The following is a 19,935-nucleotide window of genomic DNA, read 5'->3' as shown; positions in this document are numbered from 1 at the left end:
TGTACAGTATACTTGCAAATGACGAAATCCATGTTACAGAAAGTTCGATATCTCACAGGTGCCTGAGCCCAGTCTCGCCCCCTATGTGTGTATTTCACACTCAGTGAGTCAGAGACAGCGAGTTGCTATCTAATCAGCACAGGAAGAAACTACCATGGGTCTGTCATCAGCGTCACCAGACTCATACAAAATCCTCAGGAAACACAGGTTCACACTTTGTTATTCTACTGAGTTTACTGATTGACAATGAAACTCTTTTGTTTTTTGGCTCAGCAGTTGTGAAATGATCTAAATAATAAAGGTGAACATCCAAGCAGCTGGTTGGCAGGTGCCAGCATGAGTTGTTTTATAAATCCACTTTGTACAGGTTATGCTACTTTGTGGGCCAGTAATGCCCGCATGTGCGTTAGCCAACAATGACACAAGATTGGATGATAAATGTAACATCCCTGTGAAGAAATATGACAAGAGGTGTTGTGTAAAAGACATCAGTGTAAGAGTAGCACAGACACACCTGGTGTCACACAATCCAGTAGTGTTTAACTTTAAATAGATAATATTTCTGTGAATCATGTCTGGTGTCTTGACCCTTTTCTTCTATTTTTAACATTTTCTTTGTTACATCACTACCTGGTGTCAAGTTGTACAGATATGATGATGTCATCTGGGTGAAGTACCTGACTGCACTGAAAGGATGATCCCCTCAGCTTGTTCATACAAAAAAACAATCTGTTGCTCAATCAATGAATTATCAAAAGTTAAAAATGCTTTAACTAAAATGATGATGCATGGTGAGTACTTATCTCAGGCTTGTTTTAGCTCTAGATATATTACAGAAACAGTGGAGAAACCCAAAACAAAGACAAATTTTATCTCAGATTTCATCACATCTTCTGACTTTATTAAAAACTAATATATAAATAACAGTACTGAAGTGGTAACCCTTTCATTTGCAACAAACTGGGCTTTCACATTTCATGAAGGTGACAAAATACGGAAACAAACTGAACATAGGGTTAACATGTCTCTCCTTTTTCCTTGTGGATCACTGTACAGCAGCAGCAACCCCACACCCTGACCTCTGCTCTCACATTATACCTTTCAAGACCTGGTATTGACATTTCTAAACCAGGTGCCACTTTACCACCATCTCTTGTGACTGATACATTTACATGTTCACTTTTAAAGAGTAAGTTAGACGTCCCACTGTGCTGCATCTCCTCTGTAGTCAGCCCCATACAACCTGCACCTCAGTTTCCCAGAAAGCTGATCCACTGCTACAAACTTTGACTTAAATCCTCTCCTGTCACGTGTTGCGTTACATATCATATTTGAGTCTCATCCACCCACCCAACCTTAACCGCAGGAAGGCGAATGGCAGGTGGGGGGTCTGTTGCAAGTCGTCGTCTGTTTTCTTCATCAGTGGAAGTCTAGGTCATCAAACCACAAGAGCCTCTGGCTCACCTCAGACAAACTCTGGTTTCTCCTGACTGCCACAAAGGGAGCAGTGTTTAAAGCTTTAAACAAGGGCCATTATTATCACGGTGCGAAAGTGAGAATTTGTATGAAATCTTTCAATCTGAAGACTTGGTGACAGAATAATGTTTTTTTTTTATTTGCCTACAGCAGTATGCAATTTTATATGTATCACTTGGTGAGTCTATGCAGTTAGAAGGAAATACAACATCATAACACAACTGAGCAAAGACATGATTTTAGGAGCAGGCCTTAAAGGGTTCACCATGAACACACAAATGAAAGGCAGAAATCTCAGAAATGGACTTCGGCACATAAAAACAAAACTATCTACATGGCTAAATATCAAAAAGGGTAGAACAGAAGATGTGTTTTTTTGTATTTTGGGTAAACCGATCCTTTAAGTTGTACACCATGGACAGTGAAGTTGCTTCAAAAGGAAACAAAGTTTGGGAAATGCACAAATTCACTTTCTTGCTGAGAGTTAGACGAGAAGATCGATACCACTCTTCATCGCTGTACACTAACTATGAAGCTAGAGCTAACAGGATATTAACTTAGATTAGCATTAGGACGGACATAAAATGAGGGTAAACACAAATCTTGGCTGGAAGCAGTGACTCTCTGAGTTTTGTCACCATTATGTTGGCTAGCTGTTTACCCCTGCTTTCAGTCTAAGCTAACTGGCTAGTGGCCAGCTTTGGCATACAGAGAATGAGCTACCGAGAATGCGAAGAAACATATTTCCCAAAATGACTAACTACTGTATTTCTTTAATACATTAGAGGTCTGACAGCCTGATGGATGCTCAGAGCAGCTGTGTTTTAAAGGACTTAGTTTGCATATGTTCCAAGACACAACACCATTTGAAAAGTTGATGTTGAGTCTCAGTAAACCAGATGCATGGTCAATTGCAAAAGGTGTCCGTCTTCTTAAGTATATTGCCAAACTGACAAAAAAATAATTTGAACCAGACTGGATTAGCTTGAAGGCTCCTGAGATAAAAGTTCTTGCTAGAATATTCTAAAAGGTGTTGGGATGTCACCAGTAGGCTCAACTCCATCTCCCTCCCTACTTTATAGATAGCAGACAGATGAAACTAGGCTGTTGCTTTGCTAAAGTTAGCAATGCAATTAGTTCACACACTAATTAGCTGTGAGAGGAGCAGAGGCATACTAGATTTCCCCGGTGTCTAAAACCCATTTCTCAGCCCTGAAAAAGAGTAAATGAGGTCCTGGCAGCAGCAGCAGGAAATATACAAAAAGAAAAACATGGTAGCTCCTGTGATATATAAAGGTTTATCTAACAGTTGATGTAAGTGTGGTTTAGTTATGGAGCATGGGAATGGAAATTTGTATTATTCTGTGTGGTATGACAAGGAAAAATATTTCACATTGCCTAATCAGTGTTTACTAGAATGACTTTCTCTGTTTTATAGAACATTGGTTCCCAACCACAAGAGGTTGGAACTTCTTTCTAACACATACAGATTTTTATCATTTCCAAACTCGTTGTCGTCAGCCTCAACCAACGTTGACTCAAGTGACATCACTTGAGGCAAATTATCATACTTTCTAGCAGACAGCTTTTTGTCACATATGAAGTTGTACTCATCAATACCTGTAAACAAATTATGATGTGTGAAAATCAGCTGAGTTTCTTTTTAAGGGATCACAAGCCAAACATGTTGGGAACCGCTATTATAGAAGAGCAAAAGGTTCATAGATTTAATATACTAATTTACATATTATATATCCACAGTATACTGGGTGTTGCAATCAGGGGAGCTGGAATATTATTTGTCTTACAGTAAATGTCTCTCATACTAACATCTTTACTCAACTCTGCTTGGATAAAATGTGGTTTTGCTTTAGGACTAGCAATTCCTGAGAAGGCCACATTTCAAACCCTAAGAATGTTGAATAGATATAAAAACAATTAAAGCTCTGTTAAGGGAGTACAGCGCTGGCAGGCATTGCACATCAGGTGCAACTGAGACCCAACAATGGAGTGTTCTGGGCTGGTGAGCAGGTCAATGTCATGTGTATTGCTTATCATAAAAAGGGCCAAATGCTTCACTTGACTGACACTCTGGACACATTAGACATTCATAATGGACTCGAGTCACGGGAAGGTCAACTTGATGCATTCCACCTTAAGTTACATTCTTGTAATTTGAAAAGGATACTCCTGCTTATCTTCCAAGGTCTTTACTCGGGATCACTACTGTTTGCACAGTGGGGTTTTTTTCTGGCCTCGTCCACTGATCAAGTGAGTAAGTTTTATAAGCTTAACTTAAAGTATCCAACCCATACTATGCAACTGATACTGTAACAGGAAGATGAGTCATTGTTTCTTTCAACAGGTGCCAATAGGAACAAAAATCCCACATGTTCAACAATCTGGGCCTGTTCTTCCAGAGGAATCTGGGGTGAAATATTTTAACTTCCCCTTTGAATCGGGTTTCTGACCAATAAGCAGTGTAAATTTAACATTGTTGTTTGTCTGACAGTGGAGAAGAAATTCTATGGCACCAAATGAAAGCGTTCTCGTTGGAACATTAGCTATTCATGCACTTGTACTCCCCTGGAGGGACGAGATCAGGAATCCCACCCATTTACGAGAAAAAGGCAACGTCTCAAGGAAACTGATCCAGATCTGAGGGCTCTGGGTGGAGCGCTGCTTAGCTGTTTTTCTTTCACTGCTTGCTTTTCTACAATGCTTTTCAACATTATCTATAAAGGAATTAACTCTTTCTTTTGTATGGATTTAACTGTCACGCCTATTGAGAGTGACTGTCATTTGAAAGAAACTGTAAAGGACCGTTTAAATAGAAATACCTCTCAAATCTTCAAGGTAAAAATAGCCCCTTTCTGAAGGTCAACTTGTTTTTGTTGCGTCATTTTCATCCACAGAGCATTTCTCTTTTTTTGCTTCACACAGCATATTCATTATTCTACAGATAGATAGAGAATACCAGCGACATGAGACAGTGTGTAAAGGCCTACACATTCAAACAGCATGTCATGGTGGTGCCGTGTGTTCCTCTCTCAGGAATATGAACATGTGGATATGATTAACATCTCTGTGTTAATGGTATTCAAGGTTTTGCCCTGTTGTGTGTATGTACAGTTTGTCCCTTTTCCTTGTCTTTGAGGTAAAGAGGCTGTTGTGTGACTGTTTTTTCAAAGCCCTGTTTACTTAAACCGGCAGTAATTTATTAATTTGGCCACTTGGGGGCAGCACAACACGCTGTAAACACAAAACACAGACATATTTATCGCCTTAAAAAGTTGGTGAACGTGTTGGCAAACTATTTTCTATTTAGACATCTGCAGACACAGAGCAAAATAACCTTTTGTTTGGTGTTTCAAGCAACCTGACAGTGAAACCAAACGGTAAAGTTTCTGGCCGTAAAACCAAAACAATGAGTTTAAAGATGCTAAAATGCTTCAAAGAGATGTGTTGGTTGATAATTATGTGTGGGTTCATCACTACAAGTGTGCCTTTTAACATTACACATAGTAGTGTGATTCAATTTTGATGTAAACAGTTTCATTAGTGCAGCTTTAATGTTTTTAATGCATTAGATGAAGCACATTGAATGTTTGTATATATATGTCTTAAGCCTTTACCTTTAACAGTCTCAACCACTTTACATCTATAAATGCATACTTTATTACTCAATCTCCAGTCAAAAAAAACAACTTACCCCCTTTACCACACGCTGATCCCCATGTTTCTACCCATAAACCTCCCAGCAGAAAGACTCCATGTTTAACTCCATGTCACAAGTATCGACAACAATGCCCCCACAGCACCAGATGGAGAGCCATAAATCACAGCCCCATGCACACCCAGGAGAGTCCATAAATAGTGTAACAGTTCTGAGGGTAAAGACATTGTGGCGAGCCCCTGGTCCCCCAAGGGTCCAGAGGGCCGAGGCTGCATGTGAGCCACAGTCCCATAACTCTCCCGTTCTTTCAATGACAGTGAGCCTTTTAAATGCTCTCATTTACTTGTGAGTAAATCATAGAGGGGAAACACATGCCATGCACTTTCTCTTCAGCTACGGCCAGTGATGATGGTGGATTGTCTGGAAGCGTTCTGCAGAGATAAACCAGATGTCTCAGTTGAGATTGTGTGAGACAAAGAAAAGCAGAGATAGCAGAAGACAGAGACAGGGAGGTTGGGACAAGCTATTTTTCAAGTTATTCATAGGATTGTTTTTACCAATACCAGACGACTGAGTTTTTGCCCACAGTAGGATGGAATAGGTGCCTGAAAGTGCTAAGGTTTATTATTACTGACCTGATACTATATTTGCTTCCTTGATTTGACACACCTGAACCACCTGATGCTTTCAGTAAACAAAACAAACTCGAGAATTCCCCCTTTAGTCATTAAGTTTTATTTCAGACCAGACTAAATACACTTTTTATATGTTTTCTTGTCAATTCTCCTCTTCCAAACACTTCCTTGGTAATCAATGCACTGTAAAACCAATCAGTTACAGCCAACATGAACCACATACAGATACTAGACCACAATAATTGATACATTTAATCACTTCACTATTGTGAAAAGGGGTTCAGCATAGTCGGAGGGGTCAGGCGGTTGTTAGAAGTGTGTTTCTGTTAAACCCCCATGACTGAATCTATTTTCTGAGGCACCTATGACACTCATCTGGACCACAACAATGCCCTCTTTCTCCTCTCTGCCTTACGCTTGGCTGGCTTCTCTGAATACGACCCAGGGCAAAATAATCCATACCCCTGAACCCCCACACAGCACTCACATATACATAGAAACACACACACATATGAATACACATGTTGGCACTTAAACAGTCACACGTGTTGGGGGGCTCATTTAAACGTAAGTCTCACTTCTTGTAGAATTTACAAGCACACACCTCACACTCTGAGGATACAAGAGCGCAAATCAGAATCAGAAAACTCGAAATTACAACACTGCTCTCATGTGGAGACATTGAAGAAATACAAATGCTTTGCTTCATGTATTTTCTTCTTCACAATTAGTTTAAAAAAAAAGTACCATAACAGTGTCCACTCTTGACATGGGGACATAGAATTCTGAAGACATGAAAACATAAATCTAACTTTCAGTAATGTGGCAACATGTCCACCGTATTAAACTGTCAACAGACACTGTGGTGTTCATCTAACTGGAAGCTGTTGCTGGAAACAATTATGTATTGCAGTCTGAAAAAAATAAAAAAAAGTATATTTACATCTGTGTGATTTTTAACCTAATCCACAATTTTATTCCATATAAGGATTTACAATACATTTTGCTTCAAAAGATATTGGTATTAAAACAGTATTTCAACCTATTGCCAATTCATTCGCAATTATCATTTGCCACAATTTCTGTTGATAAACCAGACCAATTAAAAAAAAAAAGTGTGTTTGTAATGTTTAGATTAATTAATTAATTGATTTATTCCTACATTCCTACTTTATTTAAACAGTGTGGTTAAATAAGAGTAGTTCACTCTCTTTTGCACAGGCGCCCTGTTACACAGGACAATAAAAGCAAAGGCAAAACTCCCACAAACATTAAACTTATAAGACTGCAAATGAAGGATAAAAATACAATTGAAAGAGGGTAAAAAAGGGCATTAAAGCACACGTTAAATGCAATCTTTCAAATGTAAAAAAGGTAATTTCACATGTAATATATTAAGGACATCTAGCTGAAGTTAATTTGTAGTCTTGGTCCCTGGTTAGGCATAATATTGGGCATATGTGTTTGATGTCTGAGAAGTACATTGCTAAACCTCTACAGCAATGACAGGTCAGCTGCAGAATAATAACAGCTGGCAGAGAAAGAACACCGTTAATTTCATTATCAGTGAGAAAGGTATGATCACATGTGTTCAGGTTGTAATAGTATATGTGCACACTCTGTTCATGTATGCACGTTTGCATTAGTGTGTTTAAAGTCCAATTGCCCTACATGCATTTGTGTCTTCATCTGTGAACATTTAATAGTGACTATGTAGTTTGTAAAATAATTCTGCAAACTCAAGAAACATATTTAGGCAAAAATAGTAATACACATTATTGATTGGATTAATAGTTCATCATAGAAAGTCTGAAGATGCCTTTAGGATGCAGGAATTATACAGTTGCCCCCTGTCACACCACTCGCACGACTAAAGCCTCTGTGTGAATTGTTGATATGCACCATTTAGTGTTCAGTCTAAAATAGATCAAGACCATCGTCATAGTGAGTGAATATATTTGCTATGAGGTGGGCAGAGCCGCTGTGTTCTGGACACACACTATCTGATCTTCAGCCTGCATGTTGAAACATCCTGGATGCTAACAGTAAACAACCACAGGAACAAGTAAGACTTTCTTTTCTCATTTTATGCTTATAGGCAATTATATCTGCTAAAAAAATGTTTTTGTTCAATAGTTAGGTCTACAACATTATTAAATCCAAATATTTGCAGTTTTCCTTTTAATTTGCTCTGTTGTGCTGATTGTGTGTCTATTGCTGATGCGTTTTTACTGAATAACTAGCCTATTGTTTGCTTTCTTTCTATTATTCTCATTTTTTGTTTTATGTGTCAGTTTCGCCGAGCTAAAGTTTTGATATGGAAGAGATCAGAGATTCCTCGCCATATTTCTTGGTATTGAAGCTGTTGTTTGTCCCTGTGATATATATATATATATATATATATATATATACACACTACCGGTCAAAAGTTTGGAGTATAAGCACATAATGTAATCTGAAAACTGCTGCCCTGATTAAAAAAACAATGCAACTGATCTCAGCTGGTATTCTGTCTAGAATGGAAATTTCTAAGTGACCCCCAAACGTTTGACCGGTAGTGTGTATATATATAAAACAAATGTAAGCTTCTCCGTTACATCTCTGCATTGATCTAAGGTGCTATATATATATATATATATATATATATAACTACTTTATTCTTGTTCTTGTCCTGTATTTTAACACTTTGCTTTACTGTATGCTCATGTTTATATATTTTGTCTTAATTAATTGAATTGTTCCACTGGGTGGTTTTATGGTTAATGATGCAAAACTTAGTCCCAAATGACTAATTCCTTTAAGTCCATTCTGATACAGCTAGTGTTTACACTGCTGTATTTACCTCTCAGAAAGAGTGCAGTCTTCCCCTGACACCGGCCCCCGTTGCAGCAAGTTGGTTTGCTTTGATAAGAGATTGAAGGTGGTGAGGTCACCATTTCGACTCTTTATCTTTACAGCCATTTAAAGGGCTGGTACCCATCCTGGCTCTTTAACTTGTGTTTAAACACGTGGACTTTCGTCATCACTTTCTCATTGACTGAAGAAAAACTGTTGGAATATGCTGTTTGACATGTGAATGAATATATGTCGTAATTTTCTACCAAATGTAATTTTTTTTCTTTCTTTATTCTTAATGGAGCACCCTTAAACAAATAAAGCCGTTAGAGGGCGTCATCTCACAATCTTCTTTCTAAAACTTGAAAACTGAGAATCCAGAGAAATTATTTGTAACCATTGTCTGTGTTTGATTGAGTAGACCATTTAAATTACCTTAAAACTACATGTGTAAGGTATTGATAGAAGATAGCAGAAAGAATGCTCTACATGTGTGTGGCTATAGCTTGGTTGTCAAATATTTTGTTTTAAGTTTTAAATATGTGTACATAGCAGCACTGTCGAAAAGTCATCTTTGATAGATCTGTTTAACTGCTGCTGTGCATCAGCTTTGTGTCCTCAAAGTAGTCAAAGTATGTCTTAAACCAACTGATGATACCACCAACTGTAAATACTCAACACATTCACAAGAGTTTGGCCCAAACATACAGTGAGAAGTTCAATAATAGAGCAATACCTGAGGTAAACAGGGAAATGGAAAGACAGAGGGGTTAGAGAGAATAGAAAATGGAGATTATATTGCATGTATGAGTGTGTGCATGTGAGCGTCAAGGCCACCCGCAGATAAATTCACAAGGATGTGGGTTAATCTGTCTAGTCAGACAGCCATGGCAGTGAATAGGCTCGGAGGAGGAAGAACCACATAATCTGATGTCCCGCCTGCCGCTCACTTGAACCAGCAATGGTCTGGACTGGGGAGGGTGTGCCTCTGGACAACTTCCCTAAATGGATTACAGAACAGCATAAGTCAGTGAAAGGCCACCTGCACGCGCACGCGCACGCGCACGCGCACGCACACACACACACACACACACACACACACACACACAATGTATGTGCAGGTGCACAAGCGTAGGGGATTAGTCAGAAGTGCATTTTTCACCCCCTGCAAGGAGCTTAATGTCATTACCCTGCCGAGAGAGACAAGAGGTGTTGGAGCAGCTTCGTATCTTTGACATTTCTCTGCCTTTCTCTCAATATTTGAGTTCTTTCTACCCTTTGACCTTTTACGGTCATTGGCTACCTGCTAAATGATTCCCCTTTCTTCCAGATATCTGTTTCATTGAAGTCTGACTTGAGTATCAGGTGCCTGAGAGTTGCTATAACTGGAAGATGGCGTCAAAGGCAGACCTGGAGTCCGAGGCCCAGGCTATAGACGACACCAAGGTCGGGACCCTGGACACATCCGGGTTCGAGGTAACCGGCGACCGGCTGGAGCAGCTGATGAAGAGCATGGAGGTGCTGTTGTCGGACGTGGAGAAGCTGCGGAGCCACTGCAGCCACCAGGCCACTGAGCTGATTCGTGCGGCGGTGGACCTGAGGCAGCAGCAAGAAGAGCTAAAGGAGGGTTACTCTGAGTTGTCTAGAGAGATGCAGGGGATCATAGATACAGTGGACGACCTGTTCAACACCAAGAGTGCCTTCGAAGTCACAGAGAAGCAAGCAGAGAAACTGGGCCGGCAGCTCTGAAGGACAGAAAGTGACTGAAAGAATTTAAGGTTTCTTGTTGAGGAGAAAACCAAAACTGTGAGGGGTGTGGATCTGGATGTGGAGGTGGGGTGAGATGCTGAGGTTTGCTTTAATAGGATTCTTGAATGGCATTATATAACAATTTTTGTTGTGCAAATTGTACTTTTTAGGTCTGTATCTGACAAACACATTCACTGAGTTTGTAAAATGGGTGATTCTGTATCACTACACTTTGTCCAGTATTACAATGCATAAAACCTAAGAAAAAGAATAAAGTTGAATCAACACCAAGATCTGTGCTGCGTGTCAACAAATGATTTACTATGACTTCTGCTGTCATAAATGTTTTTTTTTCTGGTCACCCACCCACACATGCACGAGCGTGCGCACGCACGCACACACTCACGCACTCACGCACACACACAAACACACACACACACACACACACACACCTTCCACCACCAACGTATACTTTGTTGACAGTCTAAAGTAGATATGTTACTATTGTCAGCCTGGTTGGCTCCTCCAGCTTCTTCTTTGTTGAATTTATGGCACAGGAATGTTGCTCTTCACCAATGGCTGGTGGTACATCTTCAATATTCCTTTCCCATCCAGGCTCTACTGTGGTTTCTCACTAAAATAAACCTAAATAGAGCCTTGGGGTGATGTTTACCTCCCACCAGCTCCTCTGCTGACGTACTAGTCTGTATTTAGTGGTTATGGGATGTGTGAAAGTTACAATCAGTGGCCAGCAACCAGGAGAAAAAAATCAATCAACGGGTAATTTCAAGATGTCTTTTACCCTCAATCTCATTTTAATGGGTTTCTTATGTAATGGATATTATTTCTTCAACATTTGCAATGTATATATGCAACCATTAAATTTGTTTATCAAAATGTTCTCTTTCTGGGGTGACCTCTAGCTCACCCAGTAAGAGCGTGCGCCCCATGTAGGGTGAGGCCTTTGCAGCGGCCCTGGGTCGAATCCGACCTGCGGCCCTTTGCTGTGAGTCATCCACCTTCCCTGTCTATCCACTCTGAAAAAAGCCCCCCCAAAAAACAATCTTTTAAATGTGTTGGAACAAACAATAATTTCACTCAATTGTTGCACAAAACCCCTTTTTTGATGTTGACATCTTTAACTAAAACTCATGGCTGCAGACTTGATATAAAACTATAAATAGTCTCACAGCCTGAAGGTTTTAAGTGAAAACTATGTGCTCCAAATAGATGAAATCACAGCCTATATTCAACGTTAAAAAAAGAAGTCAAGTTTTCTTGGTGGGGGGAAACAGTTTCTCTGTGTGGGTGAAACCTGACACTTTATGGGATGTGGTGTTGGTGAGCAGCGAGGGTGACAAGACAGAAAGCTGGGCGTCAGTGCCTATACCTTCACTAGTGAGGTGCACATCCCTCTGGACTGCTGGTCGACCAGCTGAGAATTCACTTCAAGAAGGTAAGACAAAACCAGATCTGATGATGTTATTAGCTATTTACATAATCTATCCAGGTGAAACACTTTGCAGTGTAAATGCATGCATTAAACACAAGCAAAGAAATCAACAAGGATATCATGAAACGTATTTGATTTAATGTACTTTCGTCATTCATAATGAATGGACATACTTGTATTGAAAGTTGAGTTATTTTGTAGCCATCCTCATCAATAGTGCTGTTGTAGCTTCTGGTGAAAATGAAGACCCTACAAGTCCTGGTTCTCCTACAGCTGCTGGCTGTACCTGCTATCACTGTGAGTCTCACTTTAACAACATTAATAACATTGTACTATTTGAATGTTCATGTCAGTAATAAGTACTTTAGTACAGATGGAAATAGCAAAAAACACTTAGTACAGTATGTACTTTCTGACACACGTGCCAGCAATGATGCTGCTCATATGCCACAAAGCGGGTTTATGCAACCTGTAAGGGACAGTTTGAGGTTAAATGTTCCAGCTTCTATTTTTGGTGTTTCTAACATGCCCTCAGTGTGTGTTAGTGGTTCGTGGTGGGTTATGATATGGTGTGTGAGAGTACTGTGTGTTCCAGAGGCTGAGCTGCAGAATCAGAGTTGTACTGTTGTTTTTTTCAGCTGACACAGCCAACCCATGACTACTGGGGAGAGTTTGGAGCCTATGGGCCCTGCAGCCGCACCTGTGGCACAGGAGTGGCGATGCGAACCAGGAAATGTATCACTTCGAGGTAGGACATGGAGATGGAGGGTGATAGGATGGGATGTCTTATCTATTGAAGATTTTACAATGAGGGTCCTTGGGATTTTATTAGGAATAAAAGTAGCACAGTACTTGTGTTTTAAATCATCTTTTTTTAAATCTTCCATACCATTCGCTCTCCTTTATCTTGCATTGCCTTTTGATTTTCAGTTACTACTTTGTTCTTTATAAAACATCACAACAACATAAATTATAAAGTTATGCATATGATCTATTGCACACATAACCAATAAAGCCCAACACATTTAAAAATAAAGAGAGATATTTGGATTGCAAGTGTAAAGCATTCTTTCCTTTCTCTTAAAGGACAGATGGGGGACATAACTGCATAGGCTCCTCTAAGTCCTTCAGAACCTGCAACACACATGTAATTATCCTTAAACTATTTTTTCTCCCATCCAGGCTCTACTGTGGTTTCTCACTAAAATAAACCTAAATAGAGCCTTGGGGTGATGTTTACCTCCCACCAGCTCCTCTGCTGACGTACTAGTCTGTATTTAGTGGTTATGGGATGTGTGAAAGTTACAATCAGTGGCCAGCAACCAGGAGAAAAAAATCAATCAACGGGTAATTTCAAGATGTCTTTTACCCTCAATCTCATTTTAATGGGTTTCTTATGTAATGGATATTATTTCTTCAACATTTGCAATGTATATATGCAACCATTAAATTTGTTTATCAAAATGTTCTCTTTCTGGGGTGACCTCTAGCTCACCCAGTAAGAGCGTGCGCCCCATGTAGGGTGAGGCCTTTGCAGCGGCCCTGGGTCGAATCCGACCTGCGGCCCTTTGCTGTGAGTCATCCCCCATCTCTCCCACCTTCCCTGTCTATCCACTCTGAAATAAGGGGAAAAAAGCCCCCCCAAAAAATAATCTTTTAAATGTGTTGGAACAAACAATAATTTCACTCAATTGTTGCACAAAACCCCTTTTTTGATGTTGACATCTTTAACTAAAACTCATGGCTGCAGACTTGATATAAAACTATAAATAGTCTCACAGCCTGAAGGTTTTAAGTGAAAACTATGTGCTCCAAATAGATGAAATCACAGCCTATATTCAACGTTAAAAAAAGAAGTCAAGTTTTCTTGGTGGGGGGAAACAGTTTCTCTGTGTGGGTGAAACCTGACACTTTATGGGATGTGGTGTTGGTGAGCAGCGAGGGTGACAAGACAGAAAGCTGGGCGTCAGTGCCTATACCTTCACTAGTGAGGTGCACATCCCTCTGGACTGCTGGTCGACCAGCTGAGAATTCACTTCAAGAAGGTAAGACAAAACCAGATCTGATGATGTTATTAGCTATTTACATAATCTATCCAGGTGAAACACTTTGCAGTGTAAATGCATGCATTAAACACAAGCAAAGAAATCAACAAGGATATCATGAAACGTATTTGATTTAATGTACTCGTCATTCATAATGAATGGACATACTTGTATTGAAAGTTGAGTTATTTTGTAGCCATCCTCATCAATAGTGCTGTTGTAGCTTCTGGTGAAAATGAAGACCCTACAAGTCCTGGTTCTCCTACAGCTGCTGGCTGTACCTGCTATCACTGTGAGTCTCACTTTAACAACATTAATAACATTGTACTATTTGAATGTTCATGTCAGTAATAAGTACTTTAGTACAGATGGAAATAGCAAAGAACACTTAGTACAGTATGTACTTTCTGACACACGTGCCAGCAATGATGCTGCTCATATGCCACAAAGCGGGTTTATGCAACCTGTAAGGGACAGTTTGAGGTTAAATGTTCCAGCTTCTATTTTTGGTGTTTCTAACATGCCCTCAGTGTGTGTTAGTGGTTCGTGGTGGGTTATGATATGGTGTGTGAGAGTACTGTGTGTTCCAGAGGCTGAGCTGCAGAATCAGAGTTGTACTGTCGTTTTTTTCAGCTGACACAGCCAACCCATGACTACTGGGGAGAGTTTGGAGCCTATGGGCCCTGCAGCCGCACCTGTGGCACAGGAGTGGCGATGCGAACCAGGAAATGTATCACTTCGAGGTAGGACATGGAGATGTAGGGTGATAGGATGGGATGTCTTATCTATTAAAGATTTTACAATGAGGGTCCTTGGGATTTTATTAGGAATAAAAGTAGCACAGTACTTGTGTTTTAAATCATCTTTTTTTAAATCTTCCATACCATTCGCTCTCCTTTATCTTGCATTGCCTTTTGATTTTCAGTTACTACTTTGTTCTTTATAAAACATCACAACAACATAAATTATAAAGTTATGCACATGATCTATTGCACACATAACCAATAAAGCCCAACACATTTAAAAATAAAGAGAGATATTTGGATTGCAAGTGTAAAGCATTCTTTCCTTTCTCTTAAAGGACAGATGGGGGACATAACTGCATAGGCTCCTCTAAGTCCTTCAGAACCTGCAACACACATGTAATTATCCTTAAACTATTTTTTCTCCTCCTATTAAATTACATCCACCCACAACCTGCACTAATGTGTCCTAAAATATGCCAATAATCCAACAAGTTGTGTCATTACAGGAATGTCCAGTTGGATCAAGGGACTTCAGGGAGGAGCAGTGCTCCCAGTTCGACAGAATGGACTTTCAGAGCAAGCGGCAGACATGGGTGCCTTATTATGGAGGTATAAGACCTATTATATACGGTACATCCACATTACTTAGTGTTTCATTTAACCTCCTTTGATTACCAGAGGTGTAGGTGTTAATCGAATAAGAATTATATTTACATAATAGACATTCTGATACTATCTGTGTTGCACTACACTATACAGAAAACCCTGGTTCATGGCAGTCAAAACATATTAAAAGTTAGTGTGGATACTAATGGATCTATCAATCTACTATTTATTTTACAGCATCCAATCCATGTGAGCTGACCTGTGTCCCAAGAGGAGAGAACTTCTTCTACCGACACAGACCTGCAGTGGTGGATGGGACGCCATGCTATGTGGGCCGCACTGATATCTGTGTGGACGGCATCTGCAGGGTGGGGAAAAACTGGGATCCAAAATATAATGAAAGACTTTCAGAACTCTTGTACTGTTCATCTGTAGAATATCATTGTCGACTTTACTTAATTAGTAGCTTTGTTGATATTCAGAAGTGCACAAGAACAGTAGTGTAATCGAAAATAATTTGTCTCTCTCCAGTTACTGATCCAGGGAGAGTTTATGGGCTTGGATGAGGACACTAATTCCATACACTCTGCTGCCCCCATTGCTGTTGCTCCTCACCCAAGGGAGACACTCACATATATCTACAAAACTGGTGTCTATGAACAATGCTCTGCCTCATGCAATGGAGGCATGCAGTATCGCAACGTGGAGTGTTGGGTTCAGGACCCAGTGAACCCCCGTGTGGTGGAAGAGTCTTACTGCATCACCCAGCGCCTGCAGAGGCCACACAGCCAGCAGCACTGCAACATGCATCCGTGTGCTGCGGAGTACAGTGTCTCCAGCTTCAGTGTGGTTTGTACCCAACATTAGAGAACATTACATTTTGAGTATCATACAGACAGGCAAGGACATATTATTTCTGGCTACAGAATGGGAAGAAGGCCGAACAAAAGTAGACTTCTGGTATATATTTGCACAGTGGAACACAAAACATAAGTGTACCAATCTATGTTCACTTTTGCTGTGTTTTTGCACTGTCCAAGAGTGGAGTGAAGATTTTGTTTTAACTGGTTCAGTACCAATTGTCTTGACTGTGGTCTCAATTATCTAGGCTCATTAGGCTGAGGAATCCAAATTGAATTGTTAATGATATTTTAATTGTAGTTTTTTTGTGGGACTGAAAACTAATTTAATATCTTATGGTCAGTGCTCGGTGACTTGTGGGGAGGGCCAGCAGACAAGGGAGGTGACCTGTGTTGGGTCGGGTGGTGAACGTCTGGCTGACCATGCCTGTAGTGGACTGGCAAGACCCACTTCTGTCCAGTCCTGCCGCAGACCTGCCTGTCACACACACATCACCTGGCATGTGACTGACTACGGACTGGTAGGTGAAATCAAGCATAAAAAGTGTTGTGCACTGGGAAGAAAGCTCGTGCCTCTCCTTTATCTCCACATTATTTACCCTCTCCTGTTTTTTTCTGCAGTGCACCAGAAGCTGCGGTGGTGGTGTGAGGGAGAGGAGAGTGGGCTGTTTTGACACAGATTTAAACCCTTACTCAGAGGCCCGCTGTGGAACAGCTAGCAGACCTCTCTCTGTGGAGACATGCAACGCACAGCCATGTCCCAGAGCACAGAGTGAGCCAAATCTGTACCAATCAAACACTCTTTTGGTTTGTTTGTCTGTGCTTGTTTGTATTTAACCAATGTACTTTATGTTTAGTGGTCCCAAGTGTACAGGACCCAAGGGCAGATGAAAGCACCATAAGAGGATTTGTGCCCCATGTTCCAGGAGACCCTTCAGGTATGTAGAGCATGTGGAGGATGTTTTGTTGAAATGTTATTTTCTTTCTATGCGTGATTGAACATAAACTTATTTTTATATGTGCAGTCAAAGCAATAGTTAAGAAGATATAGAAAGATTTTTTTAAATGAATGCGCAACTAGTTATTTGAGCCCAGGTATTGCTCAGATTATTTTCATGCATTTTTTGAATGCATTCACGAGCAGTCAAGGAAATGTGCCCTTATGTTGTAATTATTGCTATCTGATATCTAGACCATGATTGGACTGCTTTCTCATGGATTTCTTGTTTCTCATTCACAAACACAAAACCCCGTGTTTATTTTACTACCTTACCACTGAAAGTCATATTTACATTCTAAAAAAATATCCAGCCAAACCTAACTACGACTAAATTTAATCCTATATCCTAAAAAGAATGAACACATATTTTCACAGGTCTATGGCATGCTTGTTTGACCACGTCTGTGTTTACTTGCTTTAGCTTCCAGGCCACAGACAAACATTGATACCTACCCTCCTGTGATTGGTCCTCGCTGTGCACAGTCATTCTATGGCTGCTGTCCTGACGGCCAAACATCTGCCACAGGGCCAGGAAACGAGGGCTGCTCCCAAGATGACTGTGTTCGCACTAGGTAACACGGCTCCCTGGATCAAATATATCACATAAATTAAATTGATGAATTGCATATTGGCTAAATATTAAGTGTGTCCAACATGAAGAAAAAAAATCTCTTCCTTAGGTACGGCTGTTGTTTGGATGGTGTGACTCCAGCTCAAGGATTTGGAAGGGCTGGATGTCCTGAGTACCTGATAGCTGTGGTAGGAATCACATTTGTTTCTCATCTTGTGTCAATAAACTCATTTAAGTTGTTAAATAATGCAGATTTATTAAAGGGACTCTCTACTAACTTTACAAGTCAAAATTAGTTTCCTCTTAATGGAAAGTGCTATTCAGCCAGTAAAAATAAAAGGAAAAGCTTTGGCATATCTGAGAATATAACCAAAGTGATGTCATCAGGTTTATCTTGACTTTAAGTACAAATTCATAACCGAAAGCATGAGTTACAAATTGCGGGTGAAGAGTTTGAAACATGTAGGCATTCAGGTAAGCAGGGTCTGATGAAAGACACTATTGAGTTGTATTAAGGGAAATGTAGGATCCAGTGTTTTTAGAGCTTGACCCATATTAACGACTAAAAATCAGGATATTTTGGTGTCTGCTGCACAAGTTTTGATCATTATTATTTTAAGTTGTCTTTCACAAGTGAAGCGCAACACTATATCACTGTAATACCTCATTTAAAAAATAGAACTGACCCTCTACATGTAAATTGTCCCTGCTACATATAAATGTAAATATTTATGCTACATTTACTGGATATACAAGGTGATTTATCTCTCTCTTTCTGTCCTTGTTTCTAAGCAACAACAACCACCTCCTGCCCCTCCATCCACTGGTAATATGTGCTCCATGCCTCGTGATGAGGGCCCCTGTGATACTTGGATGGTCCGCTTCTACTATCACTCAGGCACTGGCAAATGTACTGAGTTCTGGTATGGAAGCTGCCAGGGAAATGCTAATAACTTTGTGTCCCTGGAAGCATGCCAGAGAGAGTGTGGGGGTGTGGCGACCCCAAGAGGGACCCCAAGGAGAGGGTCAACCAGTGGTGCTTTGAGGGCAAGGTCATAACCATGCTCACCACTAATCAACCCAAATCAGGGCCATCTCTATGAAGCTATTACGTGACATTTGTATTTACATATATGAAGACACACACAAACATGAATTAAAACTAACCACATCCTGCCTTTCGTTTAAACATCAGACTTTACATAAAAAAATGATCTAGATAGTCTCACATTATAAGTGACGTAATTGCAGCTGATGGTTCTGATTTTCTTATCTTTTTGTGATGCTCAGTATATATTCACGTATATATTTTTACTTTTAGATCTGGACTACAATAAAATAATGTCAATGTGATTACCCAAGTTAAATCATCGACCTAATCAATAAAAATAGTGTGGTTTATCTTTGTCTTCATCTGCTTTTTCAAAGTATTGAGGATACTCATTTTCTGTTATTTTACACTTTTGCTTTATATGTTTACTCCATTACATATCAGAGGCAAATATTGTACTTTCTTAGATGTATAAAATATGTGGCATATTGTGATGAAAAATATGTGGCATTGAATAGAATAACAAGTTCATTGCAGAATAAGCTGTTTGGCATTGGCAAAGAAGATTTGGCAAATTTTTCATGGGCGCAACCCACATACTCAGCACTGCTGCTCATCACACAAATGCATGTTCCTTGCAAAAGGGCACCATTTGAAAGGGAACTAAACAGGCTTTCCAACGGTATAAAATGTATTGCTAAAAAGCATTGTTACCACAAAGAAATAATCTACTAAACACAAATTTCCTTAATTTTTGTGCAAAGTTTATATAAAAAAATAAAAAGATAGTATGGTTTTATATACAGTGTGATATGCAGTGTGGAGGAATGATATTGCACAGTATACAGATATTGCACATTAATGAAATTGCACAGTATTATCAACTGCACAGCAGCATTGACCAGCTATCATATTAGCATACTATTTACACATGATTGCATTGGTAATCATAATCCAAATATGCAGCAATAGGCTATAACACTGACAGGAACCATTACTATAGCCTACATTGCCTCTTTTACTTTTGATACTTATTTTTCTGATAATTAAGTACTTTTACTGCATAATATTTTAATGCAGGACTTTTACTTGCAATAGGGTATTTTCACTTTATGGGATTGCTACCTTAAGTATATGAATACATTTTCCAGCACAGACAAAACGTTTCTAAACACATTAGAAATAACATTGATCCTTTGTTTTAAGGCCAGAACTTTATTTTGAAACAAACA

The 19,935-nt window shown here is 39.7% G+C and overlaps 2 protein-coding genes across 3 annotated transcripts; both read left to right on the top strand.

Moving 5' to 3' along the window:
* The first annotated feature begins 7,742 nt into the window (after positions 1–7,742).
* LOC144533658 (uncharacterized) lies at positions 7,743–10,664 on the top strand. Its single transcript, XM_078275180.1, has 2 exons — positions 7,743–7,852; positions 9,953–10,664. The coding sequence occupies exon 2, from the start codon at positions 10,015–10,017 to the stop codon at positions 10,369–10,371; it is 357 nt and encodes a 118-aa protein (XP_078131306.1). The 5' UTR covers positions 7,743–7,852; positions 9,953–10,014; the 3' UTR covers positions 10,372–10,664.
* Positions 10,665–13,762: 3,098 nt separating this feature from the next.
* On the top strand, positions 13,763–19,045 carry paplnb (papilin b, proteoglycan-like sulfated glycoprotein). Of its 2 annotated transcripts, none has more exons than XM_078274498.1 (13): positions 13,763–13,869; positions 14,093–14,161; positions 14,503–14,612; positions 14,951–15,011; positions 15,122–15,224; positions 15,459–15,589; positions 15,753–16,070; positions 16,426–16,602; positions 16,703–16,853; positions 16,939–17,019; positions 17,503–17,653; positions 17,762–17,840; positions 18,445–19,045. In XM_078274498.1, the coding sequence occupies exons 2-13, from the start codon at positions 14,105–14,107 to the stop codon at positions 18,709–18,711; spliced, it is 1,686 nt and encodes a 561-aa protein (XP_078130624.1). In that variant the 5' UTR covers positions 13,763–13,869; positions 14,093–14,104; the 3' UTR covers positions 18,712–19,045. The 2 variants fall into 2 exon arrangements, with proteins under 2 accessions (XP_078130624.1, XP_078130625.1); XM_078274499.1 differs by having other exon boundaries at positions 14,066–14,161.
* The last annotated feature ends 890 nt before the right edge of the window (positions 19,046–19,935 follow it).

Source organism: Sander vitreus, chromosome 18 (genome assembly GCF_031162955.1).
Source record: "Sander vitreus isolate 19-12246 chromosome 18, sanVit1, whole genome shotgun sequence".
Classification (NCBI taxonomy): Eukaryota; Metazoa; Chordata; class Actinopteri; order Perciformes; family Percidae; genus Sander; species Sander vitreus.
This window is presented reverse-complemented; position numbering and strand designations above follow the sequence as displayed.

Coding starts and splice junctions, on each gene's coding strand:
- LOC144533658 (XM_078275180.1), top strand. CDS start 10,015: ATGGCGTCAAAGGCAGACCTGGAGTCCGAGGCCCAGGCTATAGACGAC.
- paplnb (XM_078274498.1), top strand. CDS start 14,105: ATGAAGACCCTACAAGTCCTGGTTCTCCTACAGCTGCTGGCTGTACCT. Junction 15,012..15,121: donor TCAGAACCTGCAACACACAT/GTAATTATCCTT, acceptor GTGTCATTACAG/GAATGTCCAGTTGGATCAAG. Junction 17,841..18,444: donor CTGAGTACCTGATAGCTGTG/GTAGGAATCACA, acceptor CTTGTTTCTAAG/CAACAACAACCACCTCCTGC.